Source organism: Cornus florida, unplaced genomic scaffold (genome assembly GCF_030987335.1).
Source record: "Cornus florida cultivar Cherokee Brave unplaced genomic scaffold, ASM3098733v1 CherokeeBrave_3.0.0_Hap2_Chr01, whole genome shotgun sequence".
In the NCBI taxonomy this organism is placed as follows: domain Eukaryota; kingdom Viridiplantae; phylum Streptophyta; class Magnoliopsida; order Cornales; family Cornaceae; genus Cornus; species Cornus florida.
This window is the reverse complement of record NW_026775571.1, coordinates 108693956-108715792: the sequence shown is the minus strand read 5'-3', so window position 1 is coordinate 108715792 and position 21837 is coordinate 108693956. Positions and strand designations below refer to the sequence as shown.

Genomic DNA, 21837 nt, shown 5'->3' with positions numbered 1-21837 from the left:
CCACCGAATGAACGGGGTCCCATCTACCCTTCATCAAATGATGCAATGCTTGTCTCCGGACGGTAACGAGGTTATTAACCTCTGGGGAGATTAGGTTGCTGCTAAAGAATACTACATGTTGACACAGAATGAGACAAATAAGATAGTTAAGCAGTCCCAACCAGTTACGACTCCTGGAAATATGTCCAAATAGCAATTACAGAGCCCTCTGCCCAAGTATTTGAAAGCGGAGGATAAAGCTGAAGCTACAAAGCCTACCGGGGAATCTCTCGAGGCTGTTGAAGTAATCCTCGACGATCCCCAGAAAGTCACCTATATAGGCTCTTCCCCCACAGTCAAAGAAAAGGAAGCGTTAATTGATGTCATTCGACGGAACGCACATACATTTGCTTGGGATCATTCAGATATGGTAGGTATCAATCCTTCAATCTCATGCCATAGCCTGAAAGTGGATCTGGCATTCAAGCCAGTCAAGTAAAGACATAGAAGGTTCACTCCTGAGCGCAATCAAATTATTGCTGAAGAAGTAAACAAATTATTTCACGCAGGCTTCATCCGAGAAGTACACTATCTATAATGGCTCTCTAATGTGGTAGTGGTTCAGAAAAAGAATAGAAAATGAAAGGTGTGCATAGATTTTACCAATCTCAACAAAGCTTTCCCCAAAGATAGTTTTCCACTACCCAAAATAGATCAGATGGTTAACGCTACCACTGGTTTTGAGAGACTCACATTCCTCGATGCGTATTCCGGCTATAACCAAATCCCTATGAATCCAAAAGATGAAGAAAAAACTGCTTTCATAACAGAGAAAGGCACCTACTGTTACAGAGTCATGCCCTTCAGACTCAAGAATGCTAGGGCAACTTACCAACACCTTGTTAACAAGATCTTCGACAAGATGTTAGGAAAGATAGTCGAGGCCTACATCGATGACATGGTAGTTAAAAGTGTGAAGAATGAGGAATATCCCAAGCACCTCTAAGAAGTCTTTGACACTTTGAAAAAGTATAACATGAAGTTGAACCCTTCGAAGTGCTCCTTTACAGTTTTTTCAGGGCAGTTCCTCGGCCATATTGTCTACAAGAGGGGAATCGAGGTAAGTCCGGTTCAGGCCCAGGCCCTAGTACAAAATCAGGAACCAAAAACTCATAGGGAGGTACAGGTTCTGACTGGCCGAATCGCAGCTCGTAGTCGCTTCATCTCTCGATTATCAGACAAATGCAAACCATTCTTTGTTGCAATAAGATCCAAGAACAAAGATATATGGGGACCTCAACAGCAAGTTGCTTTCAATCAATTGAAATGTTACATGGCTTAACCTCCAATTCTGTTAGCTCCGAAGCCTGGCGAGACTCTCATTATGTATTTAGCAATCTCCTGCATAGCCACAAGTGACGTACTGATCAGAAAAGAAAGGAAGAATTAGTATCCAATCTTCTACACAAGTAAGACAATGACAGATGCTGAAACACGGTACAACAAAGCAGAGAAGATCATACTAGTATTGGTGTACACAAAAAGAAAGCTTCGACACTATTTTGAGTCACATAGCATCATAGTTCGAACCAACTATCCCATGCGAGTTATTCTTTCCAAGCCAGACTTGTCCTGAAGAATAACTAAGTGGGCAATCAAACTCAGTTTCTTTGATATATCTTATGAGCCAAATGTATCACACAAAGGACAGGCATTGGCTGACTTCCTCATTGAGTATGAAGATAAGCCCGAAGAGCCAGACCCTCCTAAACCACAATGGGAGCTTCGGGTAGACAGTTCCTCGAACCTAACTAGCGCTAGGGCCGGAGTCGTTATCACAACCCCTGAAGGCACCAAGCTACAACAATTAATCTGTCTGACTTTTCCTGCTACTAACAACGAAGCCGAGTATGAGGCCTTGCTCGCCAGGCTTCGGTTGGTAAACCAGCTCCAAGTAAGGTGTCTAAAGGTTTTTAGTGACTCCCAACTTATTGTGAATCAGGTAATAGGCAAATATCAGCCCAAAGAAGAAAGAATGAAAGCCTACAAAGAGGCTGTGGAGGGTACTACACGAGGATTCGATCAAATCAAATTCCACCAGGTACCTCGTGATAAGAATTCTAAAGTAGATCAATTGGCTTCCACCGCATCTTCTTTAAATGAAGATCTGGTCCGAATAGTACCAATTGACATCTTGGATGAACCTAGCATAAGCCCTCGGTAGGAACTAATGGTGATCCCAAAGATTCCACGAGAACCATGCTGGATGGATCCGCTAGAAGCTTACCTCAAGCATGAAACACTTCCGAACCAGAAAGCTGAGGCGCGAAAACTCAGGCTCACCGCAGCCAAATACTCTATCATCAATAATCAATTGTATCGGAAGTCATTCCCAGGTCCCTACCTGAAGTGTTTAAGTCCCACTGAGGCCCTCATGATTCTAAAGCAAATCCATGATGGGGACTGTGGCAACCATTCCGGTGGCAGATCCTTAGCACATAAGGTCCTAACTCAAGGTTATTTCTGGCCATACTTGGCTCGGAATACTGAAGAGTATGCCCGAAGATGCGACAAATGCCAGCGACATAGTCCAATGAAACACCAGCCTGCGAAAAAATTACACGCAATGGCGAATCCATGGCCATTCGCACAATGGGGGAATGATATAGTTGGTCTATTACCCAAAACTGTGGAACAAAAGGAATACGTGTTGCTAACCATGGATTACTTCACAAAATAGGTAGAGGTAGAGGCTTATTCAAGTGTGACCCAAGAGCAAGTAAAGAGTTTTCTATGGAATAACATAATCTGCTGATTTGGGGTGCCAAAGGTTAGCATGATGGATAATGGTCCGAACTAGGATAACAGAAGCACAAGAAAATTCTTCGCTAAGCATGGGATCAGGCAGAAGTTGGCCGCAGTTAGCCATCCGTAAAGGAGGCAGGCTGAAATAACTAACCGAACCATTTTCAGCTGCCTAAAGAAAAAGTTGGAGAAGCTCAAATCAAAATGGTACGAGAATCTACCTCAGGTACTTTGGGCATATCGAACCACCCCACGAAGGCCAACGGGCAAAAGCCCCTTTGCCATGGCCTATCGATCTGAAGCTATCATCCCCACGGAGTCAGCAGTTCCTACTCTTCGGACCCATTTGGTGGTCGAAGGGAACAATGATCAGCAACTCAAGCATAGCCACTATCTCTTGGAAGAAAAGAGGGATAATGCAACAATTAGACTCGCTTCATACCAACAACAGTTGCGTAACAGTTATAATAAGCTAGTCATGTTCAGAAGTTTTGTGGAATGTGATTGGGTGCTGAAGCAAGAGACAGCCCATGTTAAAAAGTTACAACCCAATTGGACTGGACCTTATAGAGTCACAGAAGTAGTAGGGAAAGGAGTTTACCGGTTAGCTGAAGCTGATGGGTGTCCAATTGTACATTCATAGAATGCAATACACCTAAAAAGGTACTATTATTAGACAATATAGTCTATTTACTTTTCTTTTACAAATAGTTTACATCTGTTTTTTCTAGAAACATGGCTGTTTATAGGCCCACATAATAAAAGTTTCTTGACCAATACACGTCTTTACTCCTTTTACTTTAGTAATGTGGGATATTACTTGTTGCTACTTTCTTTTTCGTCATAGGGGGCAATACATATACCCTATTACTGATATTACGACAAAACAAAGATATTACCATATTGCGACAAAAGAATACTGATATTACGACAAAAGAAAGATGTTACCATATTGTGACAAAAGAAAGATCTTATCATAAACAAAACAAAACTATATTTTTCACTTTTTAGTTGTACTTACAATTCCTTTTACATAAGAACATACTTTAGAATAAATGTATATTGCAACGAGTGCCCATTGGACATTCAGGCATTACTTAAATCGTAGACCCAAAGGCTCTTTGCAATATTTTCTCTCGTTTTCGGACACAAAGCGCAAATGTATGTGGCTCAGAACACATATCGTATTATGGTCCCACATTGATAAAAATTACTTCTATACATTCCTTTATATAGGAAAATATTAAAGTATTTTAATGCATTGCAAAGAGGGCCCGTTGGTAATAGTAACGGCCTAGCTCAAGTTGTATTCAAAGCCTTGGTTCCAACAGGCATTCTTTGCAATAATTCTTTTTCAAAAAACCAAATTTTTGGCCCATATTATAAATTCTATTATTTGTCCCACATCGAATAGGAGTACAAGAGGTGTATAGTTAATATAGAGTTGGCACACCACATCTGGTTGCCATAAAGAGAGTCTATGTGGAAGATAGTCTCCCAAATAAATGTATGGGAGACTTCTCAATCACAGTTACTCTTTTTCTTGGCCTCATATCATTTCTGAATCTTCGGCCTATCTTGCATATTTGGTAACTTTTCCAGCTCAGGCTTCGGACCTCAAGAGTCTGACATAATACAGTTCCTTTCAGGCTCACAGCCGAGGAACACATCGTTTCGGACCTCAAAAGTCTGGCACAATACAATTCCTCTCAGGCTCTTAGCCAAGGAACACATCGCCATCGGACCTCAAGAGTCTGGCATAATACAGTTCCTCTCAGGTTCACAGCCGAGGAATACATCGCTTCGGACCTCAAAAGTCCGGCACAATACAGTTCATCTCAGACTCGCAGCCGAGGAACACATCGCTTCAAACCTCGAGAGTCCGGCACAATACAGTTCTTCTCAGGCTCATAACCGAGGAACATGTCGTTTTGGACCTCAAGAGTTGGCACAATACAGTTTCTCTCAGGCTCACAGCCGAGGAACACATCGTTTTGGACCTCAAGAGTTCGGCACAATACAGTTCCTCTTAAGCTCATAGCCGAGGAACAAATCGCTTCGGACCTCAAGAGTTCGGCATAATACAGTTCCTCTCAGGCTCATAATCCAGGAACACATCGCTTTGGATCTCAAGAGTCCGGCATAATACAGTTCCTCTCAGGCTTATAGCCGAGGAACACATCGCTTTGGACCTCAAGAGTCCAGCACAATGCAGTTCCTCTTAAGCTCATAGCCAAGGAACACATCGCTCCGGACCTCAAAAGTCCAGCATAATACAGTTCCTCTCAGGCTCATAGCCGAGGAACACATCGTTTTGGACCTCAAGAGTCTGGCACAATACAGTTCCTCTCAGGCTTGTAGCCGAAGAGTATACCACCTCGGACAATTTAAGTCTAAGGCTACATCAATAAGGGTTGAGCCCAACTGGGGGCAAGAATTCTCTATGGTAACACACCTACAGGCCCCTTTTATTTGGCCCAATGATATATAACCCGTGGAAGGTTTTGTCCCACATCGAAAGCAAATAGAAGACATGAGTTCAACATATGGTGCAATCCCATACTCATTGATCGCCAAGAAAGGTGCCCTTTGATAAATAGATCTTCAAGCGAAATTTAGAGATCAACATATTAAGGAACCTTCTTTCTTGATTCAATTCTTTTCAAAATCCTCGGATCACAATGGCATGAATGCTGCATTGAAATGTTGGTATTTTAAAGCCATCAACATATTCCTTGAAGACAAGGAACTCCATGTCTCAAACACAAAGAATCTGAGTACAAAGAACTGGGTAAAACCCAAATAATAAGTCTGACTAAGACAATTACTAAGTCAAGTAAATAACTTATCCCACATCGAAATAATACAAGGAAAGTGAGTGTTGATATATCTACTCCATGCGAATCAATGGCAAGAAGGGTTCCCTTGATGGTTAGATCGCTAGATGGGGAAACCATCATCGGATATTAATCGAACTGTCAAAAGGATTCCCTTCTTATCATCTTTCCTGTTTTTGCTTCGGACCACAAGGAATACGAAGCCCTCAGGCAATGAGTCTTCCTCAAATGTAGGAAAACATTACTACTTAGTGATAGTGTGAAGCTCAGAAGCACTCACAGACATGCAAATCACCTTAAAATAAATTTAATCATTACAACCCCAGGAACAAAAATATATTGTTTCAATATTCATCGGTTCAAAATAAGAAATTGCACAACCCTACATCTTTTTTGGATCAAAAGGAACAGAGTCAAAACATCAACCACATTCAGGTTGGAAGTAGTTTCTGAAGGGAGTAAAGGCCTTGGAGCTGGCAGAATAGAAGAACTTAGAGCTGGATGGTCCTCCTGATGAGACTTCACCATCTCGACAAATAACACCTCAGCTTCTTGGCTGGTAGATCTTCAGCATAAGGAAAAGACACTTCCATGTCAGCATCAAAAGCATCTGGATCCTTCGTTTTGTCACCAGAGCCCTGGTTGAAACCAAACCTGAAGGCCTTCGCATTGGATAAGTGCACCAAAGTGGTGCAACGTCCTTGTATCTGTTTTCCAGCAGTGACGTAGGTGCCAATTGCGTCTGTCAAATGCTGGACCTCAGCCTCTAACGTCTCCACCTTAGTTTCAAAAGCGGCCAAACGGTTTTTGTAGACGTCCCTCACCTCGGAAGCTATCTTCGAATTCAAAACAGCATTTGAAGCCTTCTTCTCAGAGTTGGCAAGGTCCCTCTCCAATTTCTTAAGTGAAAGGGACTGAGCCTCAGCAGTGGCGCACAGGGCCATGGTGTCGTACATACTCTACACAAATAGTAGTGGTACGATTAATGCTAAAGGAAAGTTAAACAAATATCAGAGATAAGGGAAAGTTCAAACCTTTACAGCATAAACTGGGGCAGATGGTAGTAGCTGGTTCAGTCCCATGTTCCCAATGATCTCTTCACCCTTGGGTAGCCACATCCCCTGGGCTACAACCAAAGCAACAGAAGGGTCAGTGACTATTGAATCCCTAGAATTGAGAACTAACTTGTTAGCCCTTCAGAAGACAGGTCTCTAAGGTTCTCCAAATTCGGCTTGGGCATAAGCCCGAACTTCCTCCTCTGGGTCAGTTTTCCCAGCCTTCTTCCCCCTGCTCTTGGTGATATTTTTGCTTTTGTTAGTGGAAGGAGGATTCGGACTTGTCTTCTTTAGAAGAAGTTCATCAACCTCCTGTTTATTCTCAGTAGACCTAATGACTGCCAAAGGCTGCGCTTCAGTAGCTTTCTTCTTCAGAGCTTCAACTCTCTGTTTTTCTTTCTCAGTCAATGGGAAGCTGTCAAAGGATGGAAGTGCCAAATCCATAAGGTCTGCAGCCGCGGCACTGGAAGCAATTTCTTGAAGGTTGGATGAAGTGAGCAGCTCCTCAACAAATGGGGGTTTGCTCCAGACTTATCCCTCTAGAAAGAAGAGCCTGTTTTTACCAACAGAAGAGGGGAAGGTCACTGAAACAATGCTAAGAAATTTATAAGTATAACAAAAAGTTAAAACTTGACATGGAAGACAACCAGAGCACTTCTTATAAAGAAAAGGAGAATACTCTATACCTAGCTTCCCAAATTTGCGAGGAATAGGGAGTTTACTCGACTGGGATACAAACCAGTTCCTCCTAACAATTATCATCCTCTCTTTCCATTTCTCCTCAGAGGAAGGAAGGTCCGTACATATCTTCTAATGCAAAGAGGAGGTAAAATAGAAACGACCAGGCTCGGTCCCATGCTTGGAGATGGTATAAGTGATCAGCAGGTCAGCAAGAGTCAAATCAAGACTCTCTAGCCTCCGGCGAACCAGGAGTGTTGAGACTATTTGAAGAAAGTTAGGGTTTACTTGAAAGGGGGCAAAACCAAACTTATTAAAAACCAAATGGTAGAAGGGGTGAAGAGGGAATCGAAGAGCGTTACGATGCCCAACAGAGAGAAGTAACTCATTCTCTCTGATGCCCTCTCCTAAACAGAAATCAGCCTTGTTCAGATACTCAACAATTTCCACCCCTTCAGGGATTTCAAATTCTTCCATTACCGAGTTAATGGAGAACTTGATGCATCAAATAGACAAAATTGCCTCTCTCTCTTCTTTAGTGAAGATATTATTCGACCCAGAGGTGGAGGTCTCAGCCTAAATTAAGGAATCATCTAACTGATTGGCCAAGTCATTCACAGGTTTAAGAGGATTAGAAACCCTAGGGGGAGGAACCCTAATGAGAGTAGGGGAAGACGAAAGCGTGGATTCAGAATCTACAATTTCTACGTGGTCGTGTGTAGTTGAAGTGCTCATGATGCAAGATCAAAAAGAAGATAAAGAACTAACCTGGTGATACGACGAGGTGAAGAGCGCAGTGAATGGAATGAGTGCAGTGAAGGCAAAAACAAATCTTGAGGAAGCTTTTGAGTCAGAATAACAATAGACACTCCTTGCACCGTCTCTTGCAAAAGTGGCAACCGTGCAAATTCAATTTCCTTTTAATTAGGAGCCGTAGTCCAATTAAATAGGAAATTGGAGGCAAAGTGTGGAGGGAAAAATCCCCCTCTAATGAAGGTCATCCACATGGTTGTAATTGAAGCTTTGTTTTTATTTTCTTAATGGGTTATAAGAATCCAGCCTGGTTCAAGCCCAGATAAAGACGTCAACAGCCCAGGGTCGCTAATGTTGAACTTCCGGCCCATTAGCTGAGTCATCTGGACCAAGCTACATTCAGCCCAACTTTATTTAAAGACAGACCAGTCCAGCTAGACAAATGATTCAATAAAGAAGGCAAGTTCTGTGCAAGGAAAGTTTGGCATAGAAAGAATTGTAAAAAGGAAAGAATTCTAATTGTAAAGAATGTTGTATATGGAATAAATTGGAGGATAAGCAAGACGAGTCCTACCATAATTTTACCACCTTGTTTCATATAAATAGAGACCTAGACCTCCAATAAAAGGATCCAGCAATATACGCTTCTCTCTGAGTATTATAATTGCTTATTTTGAGTGAGTTGTATTTTTCTTTTTATTTCTTTTAATAGAGAAATTTTGCACCTACAAAGTTCATTATACAGTAGACTATAAGTAAGCTGCAGGCCATAGAAATTTCTCTCCCGATAACATCTTTCTGGTCCAATTAGGCTGCTTGAAAAGCCATCGGTGATTGAGACATTGTCATTCCTAAGGGTCTTTTTGGCAAGGTAAGGGCATACGTAAGTTGAACACTGTGTTCTTCTTTATTATAATTTATCCATTCTTAAACCATGCACAAGTTGAAAAAAAATGAGGAGAAACAATGGTCTGAATTTTAACGTACTATAAGATAATAGTGAATGTAACGTTATTAGGAGAGTAAGCTCTAGCTTTGAGGTTTTTCCACCAGAAGCTAGCCAGAGGATCTTTTAATTCTTATAGTCTTAACTTTGAAGTTTTTTCACCAATTATTTTCTTAAATCCATGAGCAAAAAACGGTGATATTTGGACAAGAAAATTGAACCCATTATTACCAACTACAGTTGACATTTCTCAATAATAATTCATCAAACCATTGAACCCATTATTACCTATTTAATGTTAATTAGAATCTTAAAAATATTTTTTAAAATGACAAAAATACCCTTCAAAATTACAAAAAAAATATGTTTGAGAGAGAGAGAGAGATAGGGATGAGAGTTTTAGAGAGGGGGGGATGAAGAAGAACATTAAATGGTAGTTTTGTAAATTTTTAAAAATAATTTTTAGTTTTTAATTTAACATTAAATAATAAGGTTTAATTTATCATTTCATAACCCGGTTAACGTCATACACCAATATTGGGGCAAAACAGGTTGAGTTTTATGATTAAAATTTAAAAATAGTAAGGATTTTATGATTTTAACCCTTATATTTATTAAAACAAGGAGGTATGGAATGTAGAGTATATTTATTGCGTGCAAATATCAACTCCCTTATTATTATTATTATTATTATTATTATTATTATTGTTATTTTGGGAATGTTAAAAAAAAAAAGAACCGAAAAGGCGAAAGGTAAACACGGGATGATGAGAAACTTCTTCCTCTTTTCCTTATAAAAATGGACTAGCAATTAAAAAAAAAAAATTCCGGAAATTAATGAACTAGCAATTATTGATGCTGAAAGCCTGGGACCCAGCCCAAAACTCAAGCCCATGTAGCCCAATAAGAGCACATCATTAGTTAGGCCCTGTTTGGTATCTGTTTTATTTCATGTGTTTTTGTTGCAGGTCCGCTACAGTAGCCCCAAAGTGGCCCAAAGCATGTTTGGCAAGTTATGTTTTGTTTGGAACAGTTGTAAAACATTTTAATAAAAAGGCCCAAAACTTGAAACACCATTTTGGTGTTTTAAGTTGTTTCAGCACTGTTTCGCCCACTTCATGCACTGTAGCGAAGGAAGTAATTCGGCCAAACTTATAACACTCTATAACAAGTATAAAGGCCACGCTTAAATATTTTAGGTCATTTTGCACCCCAATTTTCTCTCTCCTCCATCGATGTTCTCTGTGGCGATTTAGGGCGATTCGACTATACAGTGCTTGGGTCTTGAAAACTTCAATCAATTCAAGCCTTTTTGCTTAAAACCACCACCGATCTAAAGCCCTTTACACTTTTCGTCGATGAAGAAGCCAGGTTTGACCCATTTGGTTTAACTTTGTTCGATTAAGTTTAACATATTGACTGTTTTTCTGTATTTTTTTTAGTTTTTTTGTTGGAAATCCATAGATGGTGTATAATATTCTTTGATTTTGGAGGGTTTTTTTAAAAAAATTGATTTTTTCTGAAAACAGTAGTTTTACTTTCAGTTTTACGAACATAAAACTCTTCTATATTGTTAGATTTGAGCTTATATTTGAAGGAAAACCAATATTTGTAGAAACCCTAAATTTTTCTTTCGATTTTTGGATTAATTACCACAACAGTGTTGTGTTGGAGCCTAATAAATATTTGTAGAAATCCCAAATTTTTGACAAATGGTGATATATTCGTGTTAGTTTTCTTTGATTGGTTGTTAATATGTGCTCGTCATTTCATAAGTGTACAAGACCTCTGAATTTGTCTGGGTCATGGGCACTGTCAAGGAAGTGTAATTATTGATATAGATTATTATTGTGTAAAAAAATCTAACTTTTGATGAATAATGCTTCTTAATTTTGTGGGGTAAAATTACGTATGTTGGATTGACAACAATACAATACAGGAGGGTTGAGGGAATTGATTAGTCTCCATTTGAGTTAATTTATATGGTTATGACCTTTCATTTAAGTTCTGTTAGCATCAGAGGCTCTTCAATTGTATTTAATTTTGGATTTATTAGTGTGAATTTGATTAATTTGGCTGCTTGATCAATATGACTTTTCATATATGATAACATATTTATATTAGCTTCCCCTTGTCAATTGTTGGTTTAAGCTTGATGAGTATGAAGATGTATGCACCTTTTTTTGTGCAATTGGAACTTTTATAGTGATATATGTATCCTTGATCATTGATGTGCATATAAGAGTTACACACCTTCTGTCAATTATTTTGGTGGTTTACTTGAGAGTGTTCATGCCCCTCATACCCAAACTTTTAGAGGGATGTTAATTCTTTTGGTGGACGCACCATATACTTTTATGGCATGGACCATTATGAGTTGTGATTCTTCTTGCATGTTTATGATGTTGTGTTTCTTCTTCTTCTTTTGTATCCCATTTTTAACGTGTTCAAAGGTCAGAATGGGAAGGGAAGATATGGTGCGAAGATGTATGTGTTAATTAGATTAATGGGAAGGGAATTAGATTAATGGTACTTGTCAAAAGTGTACTTCATTCTAGAATATTATGCATTATTTGTGTATGAGTGTGTAGTGCATATATGAGTTATACTTGATGTTAATATGCATATATGAGTTATACACTTTCTGTGGCGGAATCCAATTGTTTTGGTGGTTCACATGAGAGTGTTTTATGCCCCTCTGCCCCCTCTCACCCAAATTGTTAAAGGGATGTAATTCTTTTGGTGTTTTTTTTTCTTGTTTCATCCCATTTTTAACCTTTTCAAAGGTCAAAGGTGCGATGATGTGGTGTGTTAATTAGATTAATCGTACTTGTCAAAATGTTCTTCATTTGTATAACAGTGTGCTTAAATATAGGGATGATTTTAAATTAATTTAGATGAGTGCAATATATGTGTAATGCACTTGGTGCACACTACCTTTAAATTTTTTTTATGACATAGGTTCAGTTATGAGTGTTTTCCTTCAAAATTCTGATGTCAGTAGAGTTAGGCCCTCTTTGGTATCTTTTTTACTTTATGACATAGGTTCAATGCAATATCTGTTTGTTGCTATTGTGGGCTTGTAATATATATATGTAATATATATCATTTTTGCTATTACTATTTTGCTTTTATTATTACTGGCTGATATTATTGTTAATATTTTTCAACTTAAATTCTACCATTACAGATGTGAAGTGTGTTGATACTCTCTTGAAGGTGATGTGTGCTGTTATGAAGATGACGTGTCCTACTATTGAAGCTTGTTTCATGGAAGTGAAATTTGTGTTTTTTTAAGTATGTCTCTTGTAAGGAAAACATAAGGAAACATCTTTTTATTTGTTAAGCATCTTTTTCTTCGTTTTTGAATCCTATTGTTGAAATTTGTAAACAATGAAGTGAATTATGTTTGAACTTTGAATTATGTCTCCTGTTTAATTTAATTTAATATTTAATTTGTTCTCAATTTCTTTATCATTTTTCCTAATACAGAAGAATGAGTATGATTTGAGAAGCTTCCTTGCAAGCTTCCATTCTAGCAGGGTGTTTTTTTTTTTTTTTTTTTTTTTGTTTAATGTTATGACTCCTTGATAGATGTTTTGTGAAGTTTGACTCCAAATAGATGGATTAGAAATGAAAAAGGTGATTTTAATATCTAGATCATAAGAACACAGTAAAAAAATGGAACTCTACATGTTATCAAGACTCAAGCTGATGCCAAAACATTGGTCTCGCTGAAGCAGTTGCTTTTGTAATTACACTTTGGTTATATATATATATATATATATATATATATATATATGTTTGTGTGTTCAAATTTTAATATATTTATTAAAAATATATAGACTATTTATATAAAAATAAATTTATAAATCTATTTAAAATTTATAAAAATAAAATAAAAACAATGATAACCAAACATGTTTTTTATTTCTATTTTTTTTTTACAACAGTTGGAGTTATCAAACATGTTTTGTTTTTAAAATTTTTGAAACGCATAGCTTACCAAACATGTTTTTCATGTTTCTGTTTCCGACATTTTCACAACAAAATATCGTTCCCAAACATGTTTCCGATTTTTGCCAAAACACTCCAATAGTAAAAACACTGTTTCTGTTTTAGCCAAAAACAAAACGCCTAAAATCGCTAGTTAATTTCATAATGTTTTGTTTATTTTTAATGCAAGAGCAAATTTTCGGAAATGCAATATCAGAATATTTCCTATTCTCCATTTAACACATTTAATTTCTCCATTTTTTCCTAATTCAAGATATTCATGAAACTTTCTAAAATTTCATACACCATCGGATTCATGAAAATAAAAACCTGGAATTTATTTTAACATTTATTTCTTTCATTTATGCAACTTTCATTTGCCAGACCATCATCTTTTATGTGTGTGTGTGTGTGTGAGAGAGAGAGAGAGAGTTTTAAGAAGGTAAACTTTTTATTAGGCAAGACAATAATAACAGCAACATGAACTTTATTTACCGAAAGAAAGAAAGGAAAAAAAAATAAATAAATAAACATAAACCTTATACTAAGGACCACTTTATTTATGTTGAACAAAAAAAAATCAATTTGTATACTAATTATATCATATTTTGCCCAAGTATATGTATAAACACCTCACTTTTTCTTCTTCCCCCATGATGACAAAGCTGGAATACTCTGTTCATTTCTGAAGAAATTAGCAGGATCAACCATGGTCTTCACATGTGCCAATCTATTGAAGTTACCGTTGAAATATTTGATACCCCAAATGCTTGCTTGTGTATAGCTTGTGTTGCCTTTATTATTCACTCCTATGTCAAGATCTCTGTAGTTGATATATGCACTTCTTGGATTCTTGGAAACATAAGGAGTCAGGTACCTATAAAGCCTTCTGCTCCAACTCACATGCCTCTCAGAAGCCTCTGTCCCCTCTTCAACCCAATTCACCACTTCCATAATTTTGTATAAATTCCCAGCTCTATGTGGGAAAGGAATTGCAGATTCAGAAATTTCATCCATTTTTCCACCATATGGGACCATGAACAGCTGAGCCAACGCGGCTTCTTCTTCATAAAACCTTTCCCAAATCCCTTCGAGCCCTTTTTCCAAAATTGGCTCCTTCACATAGTCTGATTTTCCTTTGAAGTATCCTTTGTACGGATTAGTCCTGTTTAACAGAACATCAAGGGACTCTCCACTTGTGAAACCAGCAAAATATAGGGTTGATTCGACCCAGCTCATTTCGATACAGTCTTGTTTCACCAATCCCAGCTCAGGGAAGCTTTCTTGCATCAATTGAATGAGTTCATCAGCTCCACCAAGTTACAATGAGTCGAATGAAGCTTGTATTGTTGTTCTGTTTTGGCCTTGATAGGTGGTGTTCACTCTTGTTATGTGGACTCTGACCACTAGGTTTTCATCAAACTTGTGTGCAATGGATTGCCACCTATGGACAAGCTTGGTTGCATTTTGTTCCAATGTCCTGGGGACTGCGGAAACAGTCACAGTTGATGGAACAGGAACCAAATTTATTTTCCATGCAAGAATGACACCAAAACTAGCACCCCCGCCTCCTCTGATGGCCCAGAAGAGGTCCTCCCCCATCGATTCTCTGTCGAGAATTCTGCCATTGACATTGATTATACGAGCATCAATGACTTGGTCTGCAGCCAAGCCATGTTTACGCAACATCATGCCGTACCCTCCACCACTGAATTGTCCACCGACACCCACAGTATGGCCAAAACCTGCAGGGAAGGCAAGTGTTCTGCTTTTCTCAGCAATTCTATAGTAAAGTTCGCCAACGGTTGCACCAGTTTCAACCCATGCAGTGTTGTTCTGAGTGTCCACAGTGATCGAATTGAGGTTTATCAGATCAATTATGACAAATGGGATTGGAGAAACATAGAAAAGGCCCTCGTAATCGTGTCCCCCACTTCGGACTCTTATCTGCATGCCATGATTTTTGGAACAATATATGGTTGTTTGAATGTGAGACTCATGGGTTGGTGTGACAATGACTAGAGGTTTAGGGGTTTCAGATGAATTGAATCGCAGGTTTTGTATAGAGAACTGCAAAATGGATGAATATGAAGAGTTGTTTGCAGTGTAGATGACTTTGGAGATGGATGAGGAGTTTTGAGAATGAAGAGAAAGACATTGAAGAAAATCTTCATGGGAATCAGCTGAAACTACCCATGAAATTGAGAATAGAGAAACAATAAGAAGTGATAGCAATGAAAAACTTGGAGTCTTCATTTCTTTTTTGATGATTTTGTGTAAGAGATGAGTTGCTATTTGTACTAGTTTAAGGAAAGCTCGTTTGAGACTAAAAGAATGTGAACATTGGGGTTCAATTTCTATGCCATCTACCAAGCTAAAAAAGTTTGAAGAAGTTGTATAAAATTGAATTAATAAATATGTCAATGGTCATGATGGCTGTTGACATTTGTTTCCCGTATATGGAAATTTTCTCACCCTTCATCATATCCAAACATGGGATTGACAATGATTTTGTGTACAATACAAGCAAAGATGAGCCTCCAAATTGTTCATGTTGAAATACCACGGTGAGAAAAAGAACTATGAAAAAAAAAAAAAAAAACCATGGTGAAAAAATAAATAAATAAATAAAATAAAAAATCTCAGCCCGAGAGGATGCAGTTCAAAAAGTGCAGGAAAGGCCTTTGGATTCAATAAAGTTAGGACTATTTTCTAGATTTCATTTATTCTTGGATAAGGAATTTGTGGAGGGAAAAATTTCCCTTTAATAAGAGTGAGACACGTCACCATTATACAAATCTGCATTTAGGAGATTTCAGAAGCCCATTCAAGTCAAGCCCAAGTTACGTTGTGCTTTAACCCATTATCATTTATATTGGGCCTCCAAGGCCAAACAAGAGTATCGATCCGCTCAACATCACCGCTGCTGAAGCTGTGATCCATTAGTCAAGTCACTTACACCAAACCGCATCCGGCCCAAGTATAATTAAATATGGCTCAATCCTATTTAACAAAGGAGTCAACCAAGAAGGAAAATTTTTATACAAAGCAAATTCTACATAGGAAATATCATACAATGGAAAGAACTCTATTTGTAAAGAAAGTCATATATGGAAAGAATTGGAGGACAAGCAACGCGAGTCCTACCATAATTCTACTAACTTTTGTGTATAAATAGAGGCCTAGACCTCCAATAAAGGGGCAAGCAATTCAATTCTTCAATAGACATTGTTCTTGTTTATTCTTATTGTTTGTTGAGTGTGTTGTATTATTTTTTCTCGATCGTAATTGGTTGGGCGAAATTTTGCACCTACACTTTGGCACTGTTTGTGGGAATTGTGTGCAAATATATTCCCACTCTTGTTTCACAGGTGAATCCTGCAACTACCATCCAGAATGTCGAACGATCTTCAACGGATCAACAGACGGAGTTGATGCAAAAGATGCGTGAAGAGTTTCTACACCAGTTTGACGTACTTCGTCAGGCAAACGAAGCAAGCATGGCTCAGATCGCCTTGCTTCAATAGCAGAATAACACTCTGCAAACGGCGATGGCTCAGTTGGCACCACCGCCACCAGTGGGTGACACAGCAGCACCCCCTAATCAGAATATTCCTCTGATTACCGGACTTCCACCTAATGGGGCACGATCCAATGAGGCTCAGCCAAATGAGGTTCGGCAAAAACGGAGGGCAAGATCCGAGGCTGCGGCTTCAGATAACATCCCTCGTCGCACACAAGATGAGCAAGTTGAATCCAGCTATAAGCTCACGGTGTGGTCCAATGGAATCCCAGATGGTGCAGGAGTTCAGGATGCCTTTGATGAGAAAAGACTCCTGAAGATTCAGACACCTGCTAAGATGGCTAAAGAACACAAAAATTCCTTGGTCAAAACTCCTTTCACTGACGATGTGTATCTGGTTGAGAGGCCCAAGAAATTTACCATGCCTTCTTTCACCCAATTTGATAAAATAGGGAATCCTTCTCGGCACCTAGATCATTACGCTCAAAAGTTGGCTTTAGATGATTGTAATGACCCTTGGATGTGTAGAGTTTTTCCTACCAGCTTGACAGGAGCAGCACTAAAGTGGTTCAGGAATAAAGCGCATAAGTCCATCCCGGATTACGTAACTCTGTGCACCATGTTCCTGGCACAGTATTGCGGAAATAAGAAGCAAAAGAAGAGCATTGCCAGTCTCTTCACCGTAAGGCAAAAGAAGGGGGAAACATTGCAGGATTTCTTATTAAGATTCAACATGGAAGTCTCAGAAATAGCAGATTGTCATCCCACGACTGCTATAGAGACATTTAAACTTGTGATGATTCAGGGGACGAAGTTCCACACTTTCTTAGTCAAATATTCTCCTCCCGACATGCAGACTCTCAATGCCAGGGCCCAGATCTACATTCGGCTCGAGGAAAATATAGCCCACCGAGCGCAACACGCCACCCTCGTGACGGTGGAGAAAAAGCCTCGAGAAAGAATTCCAACTTCAAAGATTCAGAAAAGCCAACATTCCTCAACGCCGATCACCTAGGCACCTGAAAAGAGGCAAAGGGTAAAGGAAAGATTTACACCTCTCCGAACTACCTTAGCTCGGCTCTTCCAAGAGAATAAGATGAAGTTCACAATTCCGCAGCCAATAAAGCAACCCTTGGAACAAAGGGACAAAAGCAAGCATTACGCTTTTCATCAAGATTATGGGCATTCAATCAATGATTGCAGATCCCTTAGGCGATAGGTGGAGAATATGATCGCCAGAGGTAAGTTGGCCAATTACCTCATGACAAAGGAGTATGCAAAGCCCCGCGAGGTCTATCCCCGCAAGGTGGAAGATACGCAAGTAAAAGTCATTCATGCAATACATGGCAGGTCTGAAGATGATCAAGAGTCCGAGAGGGTATACAGATCCAGATTGAGGGCAGCCCACAAGCTCAGGAAGATATCCTCGGTCAATGTTATCACTTCGGGTAGCATCACTATTGGATTCGGAGATGGCAACCTATCCAAAGTTCAACTCCCCCACGAGGATCCATTGGTCATCAGTCCTTTAGTGGCCAATTGTATAATCAAGACGGTTTTGATAGATCCAGGAAGTAGCGCCAACATTATCACAAAAACGGTCTTTGAGCAGCTAGAGATCCTGTCATCATCTATTCGACCTACCTCCAGCCCGTTGATGGGATTCGATGGCACAAGAGTAGATCCCCTTGGAGTAATAGACTTATCTGTAACTGCAGCGAAGAGGACTCTGAAGGAGAACTTTATTTTAACAGAGATCCATCCTTCTTATAATCTCATCATGGGAAGATGCTAGATACACCGGATGAGAGGAGTTCCGTCCACCCTTCACCAGGTGATGCAGTGCTTATCTCTGGACGAAAAAGAAGTGATTAATCTATGGGGCGATCAAGTCACAGCAAAGGAATGCTATATGTTGACATAGGCTGAAGCAAAGAAGGTGTGTACTCAGCAGCAACCAGGTGTGGCTTCCAAAAATATACCCAAATAGCAATTACAGAGCCCTCTGCCCAAGTATCTTAAGGTAGAGGAGGAAGAGGAAATTGCGAAGCCCACCGAGGAGACCCTTGAAGCCATGGAAGTTATTCTCGGCGACCCTCAGAAGGTCACTTATTTAGGCTCTTCCTCCACGTCCGAAGAAAAGGAGGCGTTAATTGATGTTATCCGGAGCAATGCAGATGCTTTTGCATGGGATCACTCGGACATGGTAGGGATCGATCCTTTAGTTTCCTGCTATAGTCCGAAGGTGGATCCGGAGTTCAAACCGGTTAAGCAGAAACACCAAAGGTTTGCCCCCGAATGCAATCACATTATAGCTGAAGAAGTGAACAAGTTGTTGCAAGCAGGTTTTATTCGAGAAGTGCAATATCCACAGTGGCTGTCAAACGTGGTGGTCATACAGAAGAAGAATGGAAAGTGGAGGGTTTGCGTAGACTATACCAACCTTAACAAAGCCTACCCTAAAGATAGCTTCTCTCTACCCAAAATAGATTAGATGGTTGATGCTACCACCGGCTACAAGAGGCTGACATTCTTTGATGCATACTCGGGATACAATCAAATTCTTATGAACCCTGAAGATGACGAAAAAACGGCCTTCATTACAAAAAAGGGGACTTATTGTTATAGGGTCATGCCCTTCGGATTGAAGAATGCTGGAGCTACTTATCAACATCTTGTCAACAAGATCTTTGATAATCTATTAGGAAAGACAGTTGAAGCATATATAGATGACATGGTAGTCAAAAGTGTGAAGAAGAAAGACCATCCGAAGCATCTCTATGAAGTTTTTAATACCTTGAAAAAGTACAACATGAAGCTGAATCCATCCAAGTGCTCCTTTGCGATATCATCAGGTCAATTCCTCGGCCACATAGTGAATAAAAGAGGGATAGAGGTAAGTCCGACTCAAGCTAAGGCCCTCATCCAGAATCAGGAACCAAAAAATCGCAGGGAGGTACAAGTTCTTACCGGTCGGATCGCAGCCCTTAGCCGGTTTATATCCCGATTGTCAGATAAGTGCAAACCATTCTTCGATGCTATAAGATCTAAGAATAAAGATATATGGGGACCTCAGCAGCAGGAGGCCCTCAATCAGTTGAAAGGTTACATGGTCGAACCACCAATTCTATCCGCTCCAAAACCCGGGGAGGTTCTTATTATGTATTTGGCAATTTCTAGTATAGTGACAAGTGCAGCATTGATTAGAAAGGAAGGAAAGAGGCAATATCCAGTATTCTACATAAGTAAGACAATGACGGATGCGGAGACATGATATAGCAAAGCAGAGAAAATCATCTTAGCCTTGGTTTATGCCAAGAGGAAGCTTCGGCATTATTTTGAATCTTACAGCATTGTGGTACTCACTAACTATCCTATACAGGGTATACTCTCTAAGCCCGATCTATCTGGGAGAATTACCAAATGGGCTATCGAGCTCAGTTCCTTCAACATAACTTATGAGCCGAATGTGTCGCACAAGGGACAAGCCGTAGCAGACTTTCTTCTCAAATATGAAGACACTCCCGAAGAACCGGAACCCCCTGAACCACAGTGGGAGCTTCGGGTCGATGGTTCCTCGAATCAAACAAGTGCAGGGGTAGGGGTTGTTATGTCAACACCCGAAAGCACCAACTTGCAGCAGTCTATTTACTTGAAATTCCCTGCTACAAACAATGAAGCCGAGTACGAGGCGTTACTTGCTGGTCTTTGATTGGCCAGCAGCCTCCAGGTACGTTGTTTAAAGGTTTTTAGTGACTCACAGCTTGTTATAAATCAAGTGACAGGTCAGTACCATCCCAAAGAGGAAAGAATGAAAGCATATAAAGAAGCTGTAGAGAATGCTAGACGGGGATTCGATCAAATCGAATTCTGTCAAGTACCTCGTGGTAAGAATGCCGAAGCAGATCAATTGGCCACAGCAGCGTCATCCTCAAATGAAGATCTGACTCGGAGTGTGCCGATTGACATCTTGGACGAGCCCAACATTAATCCTCAGCAGGAAGTAATGGTGATTCCAGTTATTCCTCAAGAACCATGCTGGATTGATCTATTGGAAGCCTACCTTAAGCATGGAATTCTTTCAAACCAAAAGCCCGAAACACGAAAGCTCCGACTCACCGCAGCTAAATACGCCATCATTAACAACCAGTTATACCGGAAGTCATTTTCAGGTCCTTACCAGAAATGTTTAAGCCCTATTGAGGCTCTTATGGTGTTGAAACAAATCCATGATGGAGATTGTGGTAACCATTCTGGGGGTAAATCTCTTGCACATAAAGTTCTAACTCAAGGCTACTTCTGGCCGTACTTGGCCCGGAACGTAGAAGAGTATACTCGGAGATGTGACAAATGTCAACGCCACAGTCCCATGAAGCATCAACCTACCAAAGATTTGCATACAATGGCAAATCCATGGCCATTCGCACAATGGGGGATTGATATGGTGGGCCCTTTACCCAAGACTATGGAACAAAAGGAGTACGTGCTACTGGCTATAGATTATTTCACTAAATGGGTAGAAGCCGAGGCCTACTCAAGTGTGACCTATGAGCAAGTAAAAAGTTTCCTTTGGAACAACATCATTTGCCGGTTTGGGGTCCCAAAAGTCATTATGATGGACAATGGTAAGAACCTCGACAATAAAAGTACAAGAAAATTCTTCGCTGAGCATGGAATTGTACAAAAGTTAGCTGCAGTCAGTCATCCACAAGGGAATGGACTAGCTGAAATAACTAATCGAACCATTTTCAATTGTTTAAAGAAGAAGCTGGAGAAACTTAAAACAAAATGGTACGAGAATCTCCCTCAGGTGCTTTGGGCATACCGAACCACACCACGGCGGCCCACGGGGGAGAGTCCTTTTGCCATGGCCTATAGATCCAAAGCTGTGATCCCAACCGAAGTGGCAGTTCTAACCCTTCGGACATCCTTGTTGCTTGAAGGAAACAATAGTCAGCAGCTTGAGCATAATCTCGATCTCCTGGATGAAAAAAGGGATGTTGCAGCAATTAGGCTCGCTTCATATCAGCAGCAGCTGCGTAACAATTATAACAAGCGTGTCAGAGTCAGGAGCTTTGCGGTAGGCGATTGGGTTCTGAAGTAAGAGACAACTCATGTAAAGAAACTGGAACCTAATTGGACCGGACCCTACAGGGTAACCGAAGTAGTGGGGAAGGGAGCATATCGTTTGGCCGAAGCTGACGGACGTCCCATTGTGCGTCCTTGGAATGCAATACACCTTAAAAGGTATTTCCATTAGATAAG

At 39.8% G+C, this 21837-nt stretch overlaps 1 protein-coding gene and 1 pseudogene across 1 annotated transcript; one reads left to right on the top strand and one right to left on the bottom strand.

The window, feature by feature from the left end:
- Window positions 1-13481: 13481 nt before the first annotated feature.
- On the bottom strand, window positions 13482-15396 carry LOC132313216 (tetrahydroberberine oxidase-like; annotated as a pseudogene).
- Window positions 15397-17800: 2404 nt separating this feature from the next.
- On the top strand, window positions 17801-18367 carry LOC132280180 (uncharacterized). Its single transcript, XM_059782320.1, has one exon. It carries the CDS (start codon window positions 17801-17803, stop codon window positions 18365-18367), a length of 567 nt encoding a protein of 188 aa, XP_059638303.1.
- Window positions 18368-21837: the final 3470 nt, after the last annotated feature.